Source organism: Brassica oleracea, chromosome C5 (genome assembly GCF_000695525.1).
Source record: "Brassica oleracea var. oleracea cultivar TO1000 chromosome C5, BOL, whole genome shotgun sequence".
In the NCBI taxonomy this organism is placed as follows: domain Eukaryota; kingdom Viridiplantae; phylum Streptophyta; class Magnoliopsida; order Brassicales; family Brassicaceae; genus Brassica; species Brassica oleracea.
In genome coordinates, this window is record NC_027752.1 from 2,552,672 (window position 1) to 2,564,057 (window position 11,386).

General features: G+C 35.4%; 2 protein-coding genes across 2 annotated transcripts; one reads left to right on the forward strand and one right to left on the reverse strand.

Moving 5' to 3' along the window:
- The first annotated feature begins 67 nt into the window (after window positions 1–67).
- On the forward strand, window positions 68–798 carry LOC106295396 (putative protein TPRXL). Its single transcript, XM_013731283.1, has one exon. The coding sequence runs from the start codon at window positions 212–214 to the stop codon at window positions 695–697; it is 486 nt and encodes a 161-aa protein (XP_013586737.1). The 5' UTR covers window positions 68–211; the 3' UTR covers window positions 698–798.
- A 643-nt stretch (window positions 799–1,441) lies between these two features.
- LOC106294990 (protein TIC110, chloroplastic-like) lies at window positions 1,442–6,339 on the reverse strand. The gene is made up of 15 exons (XM_013730731.1): window positions 5,762–6,339; window positions 5,632–5,691; window positions 5,428–5,551; window positions 5,272–5,340; window positions 5,089–5,187; window positions 4,899–4,965; window positions 4,557–4,621; window positions 4,385–4,479; window positions 4,123–4,250; window positions 3,951–4,051; window positions 3,616–3,832; window positions 3,156–3,310; window positions 2,958–3,083; window positions 1,897–2,868; window positions 1,442–1,816 (listed from the first exon to the last, which is right to left on the reverse strand). Exons 1-15 carry the CDS (start codon window positions 6,250–6,252, stop codon window positions 1,568–1,570), a joined length of 3,018 nt encoding a protein of 1,005 aa, XP_013586185.1. The 5' UTR covers window positions 6,253–6,339; the 3' UTR covers window positions 1,442–1,567.
- Window positions 6,340–11,386: the final 5,047 nt, after the last annotated feature.

Consider the following 11,386-nt stretch of genomic DNA (forward strand, 5'->3'; position numbering starts at 1 on the left):
AATATTTTAACAAATAGTCTTTTCTCATTCAAACTATCTATATTATAAAAAAATAGGACCGTAAAGAATTTACAAAACTTTTGAATCTGAATCTACATCTTCTTGTCACCTAATAAAGTAAAGAACAAAAAGTCAAGTCTCTTTGTCTTTTCATTCCCTTATAATTGAGCAAAGCCAGAAACAGATTAGTCAGTTCCTCAGAAACTGTCCAATGCCTCAGCTGGATCGCTCTAGGGTCTCTTCGGCTAAGCTACTTTCGGTGGTCGTCGACGGCGACTATTATGGCCGATCATCTGCTGCGGTTCCCTTCAAATGGGAATCTCAGCCCGGAACTCCCATAAGACTTTTCAAACGATCTTCAGGTTCTGATTCCGATTTCAATTCTCCTGTTTCAGGTCCACTCACACCTCCTCCTTCTTACTTCAGCGCTTCTCCTTCCTCTACAAAGCCTAAAAGAGCCAACGTTCGTTCTGCTTCCTTGGTCAACAAGAATCGTAGTGTTCCGTCGTCTCCGGTTGCTTCATCTTCATCATCCTCGTCTTCAACATCTTCTGTGCCTTCCTCTCCAATGAGGACGTCGGATTCGTACGGAAGGAACAGCAGAAGACCAATGTGGTACGGATCTAGACATTATAATGCTAAGTCTTCAGGATGCTACGGTTCCATCATCAAGTTGTTTCTAAGAGATGTCAAGTAATTATGTTTTTAAATCTCTCAAAAAATATGTTGGGTTTCTACTCTTTTTTTGTAATCTTGGGAAATAATTTTCTGAAACTAATTGTCCTCAGATTCATTTCATCTCAATGAATCTACTGGTTGGGTCATAAGTCATAATCATATGCTTTTCATTAAACTCTGATTCTTCGATTTGTCTAAATTACTTACAAACATAAAGATTACACTGCAGTCTATATGTCAATATGTGTATAGAATCTGTGCTCAGGGTAACTTCTTGTCATTTCAAATTCACAACTTACTCTTCCATTTAAATTTTTTGAAATCTGTGAGAAACAAAATTTTCCTCACTTAGATATTTACAGCAAACCATAAAAATAAATTGACCCTTAAGCAAAGTAAATTAAATCAACATAACATTACATGCTAGTATATATTAAGATCAGATCTATAAATGCTCAGTAGTATTATTTCACTTTTGTACAGTCTATACTCATGCGAGACCATAACAAATAAACAATACATTTCACTTACGGTCAAATCTTTTATTTTATTTTTTTCATTGAGTGTATTGATTGGGGTATCATTCTTTCGTTTGGCGTTCATTGACCATCACGTGACACCACATGCGCATAAAACTCTGCTACGGAGCTCACTCACGTTGGCTGATTCCAAGCTCCGTTTTTCATTCCACACCACACGTTGGCAAAGCCTGGTTTGAGGGAATCATGCATGGTTCTCTTCTCGTCCGTAGATTTTCAAATTATTCCAATCAGATCAAGTTTGGCTAATTTTCACAGGCTTTGCTAAATTTTTAACATTACGCAAATATCATTTAGCTAACTCTCTCGACCATAACATTCAAAACAAAAGCCAATATTATCCAAAAGACTTAGAAAACGAAGTTGCCTTCTTCTGCAGCAGAAGAGAATGCACCATCTTCCATCTCACGGAGGGCAGTCGCAGTTGAATCATCTATTCCCAGCAGATACTGTAGTCTCGACACCTTTTCTGGCGCCGGCTTGGGATCACTCTTTGAATAGATACTATATAGATCGGATAACTCCTCCGAGACCTCCCACGACAGCGGCTCAGCTGGCACGGCTTTGTCGCATGCCAGCAAATCATTCAGCGACGAGACCTAAAACAATTAAAAGAAAGCATGCACTAATCAGACACACAATCTGACTTGTGTAAGAGAGGGAAAGAGGATTTGCATACCACTCCTTTAGCGTTTCTCTGCCTGAGCAATGCCACGGCTTGGATCAGGGAGTTAGATAGTCTACTCCGAGCAAGGTCATGGACAACGCCTTTGGCCTTTTCCAAGTCAATACTGAGATCAGATGGGATTGTCTCGTAGACTTCAGTTTCATCGAACTCACCTGTTCCTGATGAGAATATGTCATTCACCGTCTTCTTGAACAGTTTCTCTCTCAGACTAACAGCGATCATGCTGTCCAGACTCACGTTTGCCTCCTTGAGCTCCCTTATCTGCTTTATGTTAAGTCTTCCTTGGTTAACAGCGGTTTCTATCGCGTTCGCCATTTTTGTGGTTGTTATGTTCTTTATAACCTTCTCCGCTTGTGGCTGAGGCAACCCAACTTCTTTCTGCAACTCGTCTAACTGCTCTACTCTTGCCTTTGTCAACTGCCCATCAGCTAGAATCACTTCAGCTTGTTGCCTGAAAGCCTGCTCGGCTAAACCTACGTGAATGTTGACTATCTCTTTAGAAGTCAATCCAAGGATCCCACCGAGCTGGTTCAGAAGCAAGTACTCTGAGTCGTCTCTCTTTGTTGTGATCTGGGCGCCGAACGGGATTCTTGTTACCTCTCCGGTTAGACAGTAGAGCAAGTATGTTTTGTAGAGATCGATCCTGTCCCTGTCGGGAAGGTCGTCTTTGAGTGTTATCTCAGTCTGGCCAGGCTTTCCCATCTTCTCAGCGAGCTCTTTGTCAGGTCTTGTCTTTTTGAGCGACTCAAGGGATCCCCATTCCTCATCTTCACAAACTTCTTCTTTCTCTTGAACAGGCTCCTCCTCAGGTTTTCTGTCAGAAGATTCTCCCTTAATGTCAGCCAACATTTCAGTCACAACTAACGTGTTGAAAGCAATCATCTTCTTGAGCTCCTTTGCTGACTCGGTGCGGTTCTCTGCCGATCTTGCTCGTCTGATATAGTTTGTGAAAACCCTACGGACCTGCATCAATGAAGGTATCTCTTTTCTTATCAGATAAACTAAATCTTAATACCAAACATGGGAAAAGTAAAGAGTGTGATGATACTCACAGCCTTGCTAGCAATAGACATGGCAGTCTCTCTGGATAACCGAAGACCATGAGCAGCCTTTCTTACTGATTTGCGAGTTTCAGCATCATAACCATCCACTCCAGAAGAAATTGCTTCTCTGACAACCTGCAAAAGATGTAACGAATAAGACCACGGAGACAAAATGGGACATAGAAGCGGACTAATAAGCTGGATTACCTTTTCAAATATGCTTCCACAGATTTCTGCATGAGCAGCCTCAATAGTTTGCTGAGGAATACAGAGCATGACTCTTAACCTTAATAAAGCAGCAACATTGTCATCGCTCAGCTCTCCATCCGTAACACATTGTTGAAGCTTCTGCCTATAGATATCTGAAGAAAAGCAGGTGATTGTCGGATGACTGGGAAGAAAAGACTTCAGCAAACATCAAAACTGTTAGATAACAGCATGTAATGTAACCACACAAAAAATGCCAAACTTGTTGGAAGTCTGTTGAGAACCAAATCGATAACAATTAAAGCTAGTTTGCAAGGCAAGGGACAAGAAGGTTCACAGCCATCAACCAAATTGATATGATTCTAGTTTTTCATGGTCCCATCCATCGTATCTTTGGGCGATACAGTGGCAATTCAAACTGTATAACGTAACAGCATAAGGTCAGGTGGTCCGAATATACCTTCATGGATTGCGCTTGCCTTCTGTGCATCAAAGTGCAGCTCTTCGCATAGCTTTTGAAGATATTTTGCTTTACTGTCTCGTGCTTCAAGGTCACCACTAGAAAAAGCGTTAGCAAGTCTTTTACGGTATGCCTTGGACGTGACATCAACACTAATAGCTTCAGCCTCCCGAGTTCCCAATCCGAGAATGTTTCTCAATTGGCTCATTGCCACAAGCTACCATTCAGCAGAAAGATGATCAAAAATGATATCGCATGGGACGGTGATAGAAAAAAAAAACAGAATCGGAAACACGCTCTATAACATACTTTATACAAAACTGGTTTCAGCTTACCTTGTTTTCTTCAATGCGCCCACTAGATAAAGCATCTGTAACATATGCTCTATAAAGTAGCTTTAAATCATCCATCCTCCTCTCAAAATCAGACTCACCACCTATGCCACAGAGATCCAACGTTAATAGCCTATAATTACTAATCAGAAAATAGACCGTCAAAAGCATTTACCTATTAAATATATAGGGCCAACGCCCCGTGCAAAATTAGCTGCCTCTGAATGATTTTTCAAGGAAACCAGTAGGTTGTTAAACTCCAGTACTTTTTCAAGCTCTTCCACAACAAGTGACATACTCTTCCTGGATTAAATCATTTTATGCATGATTCAGTAATTAATAAAAGAAGCAGTTTTTCAGCTCGACCACATTCAACATTATTTTTCAGTAAAGTCATTTTATGCGTGACTCGGTAATTAATAAATACAATGCCTTACACTGCTCGTGTGCGGGATTTTAGAACGCCAAGTGCAGAAGTAATATTCTCTATGGCTACTGCTCTTGTATGTTCTCTGAACAGCTCTTCAGCAAGCTAAAAGGGACAAGACACTGTCAGAAGAACTATAACTAGTGGCAGTAGGAAATCAATTCTACAATTAAATGGAGTACCTCATCAGAAAGCTTGAATGATAGTTGTGCTTTTCTAAGGTCCACAAGGTTTTCTAAGTTAATATCTGCAAGAACATGTTGACAAACATAACTATTTAAGTTTCCATGCTTAAAGCTGAAGATAAGGCTAAGAAGTATCTGTTATCAATGTCAAATGAGATTATCCATTGCATAATTATAGTTCCAGGCGGAGCATTCAGCATCTTGCTGAGAAATGAACAGTATAAAGCTCTATTTACAAGAAGTGACAAAGTAGTTGACATAACCAGCTCAAGCAACTTCCTTCATTCTACAATTTGACATTATTTTAAATTTTAAAATGAAAAACATGAATAACATTACCTCTACCAACTAATTTCAACCTTTCGGCATACAGCTGCTTTGCATTTTCACGAATAGCAATCTCAACCTATACAAAAGGTTAACACATTAGCAGAGAACTTCAGATTACCAAGTTGCCAATTTGCATCTTACAAAAAAAAGATACAAATATTGCACAAAACCATAGGTTTGACAAAAATGGAATGCCGACCTGAGCATCTGTGACTTTCAGCACTCGCTTCCAAGGTAAAAGGAAGGAGGCAGCGTCTCCAAACACAAGAGCTGAAACATATACAAGCCTCATAAATGCCTGCACTAGGACCATACACAGCTTGTGATCACACTTGTGTTCGCTTTCCGAACCAAGAAGGACTAATATGGACTAGCGACTCACCCGACGCTGTTCTGCATCCCCTTCACGCTCCCCAGTCTCAAGCCTTTGCCTAAAAATCCTCCTGCCAATCTAAACAATACCAAGGAACTGGCGATTACCCTCCTCAACCAACTGCAAAAGGCTAATTCAAACAAAGAAGAATCAACTAGAAAACACCTCCATGTGCATGGAGGCTGCATCAGGGTCGTCTATTCCCAGAGCACTTTTGAATTTAACAATCTTCTCCACTTCATCTCCTTTAAGAGACTGTCCTTCAGCTGGAAGCACGGAAGTCACATACCTAATCAAGATGCAAAGATTAACTAAATAACTCTCCACACTAAGCAAAAGAGGAAGACACTTCTCCCGAGTTCGACTCACCGGCAATATATATCACATATCTCAGCCTGGAACGCCTCATCTTCTTTATTAACACCATACCTGCCACATACACAAACGATCAAAAAGTAAACTTTGTGTGTAAATCCCAAAAAGTTTGATCCTTTCGTACCTAGAAGCGATCTTTTCTATATCCTCTTTCGTCACAGAGGCGGGATCTTCGAATTCCGCGACATAATTGTGCAAACCGATGGCAGCCACCTCCGGTACGGCCGAGTTCATCGCATAGACGAGAGCTCCACCAGCTGCTCCAGCTACAGCTGCTCCACCTAGGGCGATATTCCTTGAGCCCATTAACCGAAGCCCAAGCCCATAGCCACTAGCTAAAGAGGCCGCTAGAACGACAGCAGAAGTCGCTAGCCGCACCGGCGGCGTCATTTTCTCTACAATCGGTTGCAGTCCCGTGAGCTCCTTCTTGTTAGCCACCACCAGCGGTGGTTGTTCGGACGGAGTAGCTGCGCAGCGAGGGAACGAAGCTCGGTAGCGACGGCGAGACGGAGACTGAGAGTTGGATAAACGGAGAGGTAACGGAGTGAGGAAGTGGCAGAGTAGAGCGGAGCGAGGGGAAGGTGAGATTGGAGCGTTGATTGCTGTGGGTATCATGGTTAAGATCCTGAGCAGTTGTAGAGAGAAGAAGCTCTCGTAGGGTTTAACGAACAGAGAGGAAGAAAGAGGATAGAAACGAGATAGGACTCCTCAAAACGCCATCGATATGCCTTTTCGGACGCCGAAACGTTTTTAATTTTATATTGCAAACTGCGTGCTGTTTTACTCCACGATAAACGGTGAGAAGTTAAATGAATAGGAAATTAGACGGCGCGCGTTAAAGATTTCTGTTTATTTTGGGCTCGAAACTAAATAACTTTTCCAAGACTCTAAACCCGTATTTTTCTGAAACAATTACACCCAAGGTGGCTTTCTGATTTTTTATAACACTATAATACACTTTATAGCTACTAGAGCAGTTTTTCACTCTTTTCCGCGAAAAACACACATGTGGAACATACAAAATTCCAAAACTAACTTTTTTTTAAATAGTATACACCGTAATTCTATTATAAAAAAATCTAAAACATTTCGTCAATTGAGAAAATATAATAGGTCTCACTCTCTTCTTCATCCAGATTTGCTTTTTCAGATTTCTTTTCCAACATAATTCACTTCAAATTATTATCTATGTTGTTCGATCTATTTTTTGAGATTTACCAAGATGCTGGTCTGATGATGGTGATGATGGTTAAATGGTGACATAGACGACGGTGGGAGAACATAGATGACGGCGGAGACGTTGGCGGTAGGTGACATCGACGACGACGACGTAGATGACATAGCAAAAGTGTTGGTTTTTTAATTGTTTGAAGGTTTGTTAATGATGGTCATAGACTCGTGGGACAAATGTTTGTTCAGTTCTCTAATTACATCCACCCATTTCTTCATCTGTACTCCCATCGTCAACACCATAACCGTCACAGCACCGCCGTAACCGACGTGAGCTCTCCTTCACCTCTTTCTCGATACTTATCCATGAATCATCATCTCCATATGGTGGAGAATTTGGACACTCCGACACCATGAATAAAAGCTTTAACGCTTTTGTAAGTTTGTTTTTTCTTATGTTGAGGGATTGAGTGAAAGCCTGCTTGAAAATATCATTTTAGTCATGACATTGGTGTACACATGGATATCGTAAGCTGTGGATATTACAATGATATTACAAATCAGCGTACATGTGGATACGTACACGTGGATAATGAGGTCTATGTGTACACGTGGACATTAATGTTGGCCATACATATGTTGCAATATGTAAACAAGAACAATATCTAAAAAAGAAATATAAAATGTTGATAAAAACATTCCTAAACACATTTACATAGTCATAGCACAAAATAGTAGCATAGACAAATTTCTAAAATAATGCAATCAATGCATTTGTCTAAAACAAGTTTTTTCTCTGATTGCACTAACCTAGTAGGGAAAGAGAAAAATTAGTTGCTTAAATCTTATTTAGAATGAAAAAGTTTGTAATGCATTTGTACGGTCAGTGGGAGGATTTGTGAAACATATGTACATTTGTTTAGTGTACATAATCAAGCCTTCTCGTTACAATGATTGCTTTAGCCTTCTCATTAGGATGATCAAGCCTTCTCATTATGGTCAAAGATAATCATATACTAGTTAACCAAAAGAAATCACATCATTCAGGTTATTAAACAAGATTTATATGTACAATAAGATTACTATCCATATGTACACTGTTTATTTACTATCAGAGTGTACACATTTATAATATCCACAAACTAAAGCGTCACGAAAAGTAAAACTGAGACAAAATAGGGTTCATCGACCGGTCCGAAGATCCCATTGCCTTCTCTTCTGAGACACACCTATCTCGTTGCTCAAATCAGATTTCAGTGGCTTTGTAACTGCCAACAATCGGCTGAACCATCAAAGCTATCATCTCCTCTGTTTCTGAGATGAATCTCCACCATGTTAATGCAACAGATGAATCTGCCACTGAGATTCTTCTTCTCCACCGTCTCCAACATCATATTCACATCCAACCTTCCTCTCAAGTTACCATGTATAACAAAACCATGATCAGATTTCAACAAAAGTGAAACATGAGTCATCATTAACTCATGTTTAGTTTTTCAATTTGAGTTTGACGAGAATTCTTTCAAATTAACAACAAAAAGCTGTAGAAATTACAGATGAGAACCTCACCTAGCAAGATAACACCAGCCAGACTTATAGTTCTCAAAGAAAATATAGATCTGTGTTGTTAACTTGTTGTTATCTCTTAGCAAAACCTCTTCCATAACTAAAGAATTTCTTCTTGTCTTGTGTCAATTGGTTCCATATTACTTTAGACAATGCATCTGGGCAACATCAAACCTAAGACTCCGTAAAACTCAACATTTTGTATAAACTATTAAAGCCTCAAGCTTCTCGCCGGAAAAAAGTTCGACGTTTAGTTCGACATATCTGAAAAATTGAGAGAGAGAGATATTTTACCAATTTAAAATTCAACATATTTTAAAACCCACCAAAAAAATAACAAGTGAGGAAGCAGAAAAAAAATAAAGCCAAAGTTCAGTTTGCTACTGCTGAGAGGTTATTGGTGTAATTAACCACCCGAAAGTACCTCCGTAGCTATAAGTGTCCTAGAGTGATAATAAAAACTTAAAAGTGACCTGCAATGTTAATAACTCTATTTTTTTTTTGCTTCTATCCAGAGCTGAACCTGGTTCGACTGATCTTAGTAAGAGCATCTCTAAAAAAAACTCTATAACTTCAAATATAGAATTTTTTACTCTCCGAAAAAAAACTTCAAAACTTCAAATTTAGAGTTTTAAGAAGTATTTGAAGTTTCACTTTTCAAAACTCTAAATTTGAAGTTTCATCTTTTTATTTGTATTTTGGTCCTTATAATTAATTATATCTCACATTTATGATTCTTAAGTATTTTCTCATTCATAGTTTTAATCTTTAAAACTTTTGAATATTTTAAATATTTCAAATTTATTTTTATAAATTTAAATTTTACACATAATTTTTTTTAAAAATAAAATAAAATAAGATTTATAATATTTTAAAAGTAGAATTAGACAATAAGAATATTACAAAAGAAATTTAGTATAAATTTTTTTAAGAAAATACATGAAGACATAATTATTACACAAATTTAAATATTACAACAACACTAATAGTCTAGTAAATTTTCTCTGGAACTTCTAAAATATTTTCCAAACAAATTTCGTGTAACCCAAAATGGAGCATTAAGAAAATAATTTTATGTAATAATATAGTATTTTGCTTGTAGTTTAATATTTAATTATGTATTCTATTTATAATTTCATATTTTAATATAATATTTTATTAATTAATATTACTATAATATTTTTATATATGTGCTAGTTATCTATAAAATTTTATGGATTTCTATTAATTATGAAAAATATAAGGAGTATAGTGTGAATTACAAATAATTTTGAAGTAAAATTTGAAGTTTTGCTTTTGGAGAAGAACACTTTGAAACTTCAAATATAGAGTTTGCAGAACTCTATAATAGAGAGTGTTTTTGGAGATGATCTAATTAACAACCGTTAATTAGTCTTTTTATTAATTTATTCTATTTATAGAAGGTAACAATAATGGGTGTAGTTTTTTTTTCAACAAAAAAAGTCAGTTAAGTTTGAACGGATAGAAAATATATTTCTCCAAAGAGTATTGGGAGAAAATGAACGAGGGATCAGATGAAATTGGAATATTGACAATAAACAATAATTCATCACCTATATATTATTTGAGAAGCATTACAACTTCTTTTTGTAGCCACATGTCATCACTAGAATGATTCTTAGAATCATTAGAGAAATATGTTGGTCCATCTAATTATATAATAAGTTTTTTATTAAACTAACAATAAATTCATCATTAATGTACTTTATTATTACGTTAAATAAAATTTACGGAATTGCCTAATGTGGCTAAAGTATATATGGCAATTAATGATTTTGAATAATAAAGATTTGATAAAAAAATAGTGCATCTTCTATATTTTTTTAATTTAAAACTATTAAATAAATTAAACAACCACAATAACCATATAATAAAATTTTAGATTTTTATGTATATGTTATATTTTGAATTTTTACAAACGGTTATAAATTACTAAAACTGTTAAGAGTCTCACATTCAAATTTTATGATACATGGTTTAAAAATTTTGTTATGACAATATACATATGATTACAAAAATTATATAAGTAAAAAGTCTAATTTAATTAATTATTAAGATTAATATATATATATCATTTTAAATTAAACTATAAACCATATAAAATACTATATTTTAGTTTCAAAATTTACTTTGAACAAATTTTTTGAAAAAAGTTTTGAACGATCATTGACAACTTATTTTTTTTAAAAAATTATAAATTACTAAAACTATTAATCCCACAATAAAAATTTTGTTATCAGTAATTTAATTTTTTTTCTATAAAAGATATAAATGATCGAAAAAACTAGAAATCATCATTTAATAGAAATTAATATTAAAAATATACTAAAATATATTATCTATGTTAATATCATTTAAATTTAATTACATATCCTATCAAATATAAAAAAAATATTTTTTGGATTAGTAAAATTAATTTATATGTTCGCACCAATTTAATTATATATTTAATAGTTATTGAACTTTAATTATTTAATATATATTAACTATTTCATAATATGTAAAAATATTTAATACATAAAATAATTTATATATATAATGATGATTCCGCGCAAGGCGGGTCTTAACCTAGTTTATAAGTAAAACAAAAACAAAAAGATTATAGAAATTGATTTTTGATTTACCATGACATGGACCAACAAACCTTCCTTTTCTTAAAGGATTGTCATTAATATTTTAAAGTTAACTAGACTCTGACCTGCGTGACAGCGCGGGTATGAATTTTCAGCTTTTAATTATTTATTTTATTAAATGATGTATTTGTAATATTCGTTCATATTATATTCATTAAGTAAATATTTTTTTTGCATCTTAAACTATCTATTTTTTTATGAATGTGTGATATCATATAAAAATATATAAAAAAATGAGTATAGAATTAATTAGATAATTTTAAAAACATAAATTTTTCTTTCGTGTGCAATATCATATAAATAATGATCCGTCCAATTAACAAAAATCATGATTATTTTATGTGTAATTTTTTTTTTTT

Excerpts from the sequence above, each read along its gene's own strand:
- LOC106295396 (XM_013731283.1), top strand. The coding sequence starts at position 212 with ATGCCTCAGCTGGATCGCTCTAGGGTCTCTTCGGCTAAGCTACTTTCG.
- LOC106294990 (XM_013730731.1), bottom strand. The coding sequence starts at position 6,252 with ATGATACCCACAGCAATCAACGCTCCAATCTCACCTTCCCCTCGCTCC. Across the intron at positions 5,341-5,427 it reads CAGCCTCCATGCACATGGAG|ATTGGCAGGAGGATTTTTAG; the intron begins GTGTTTTCTAGT and ends GGTATTGTTTAG. Across the intron at positions 4,966-5,088 it reads TGAAAGTCACAGATGCTCAG|GTTGAGATTGCTATTCGTGA; the intron begins GTCGGCATTCCA and ends CCTTTTGTATAG.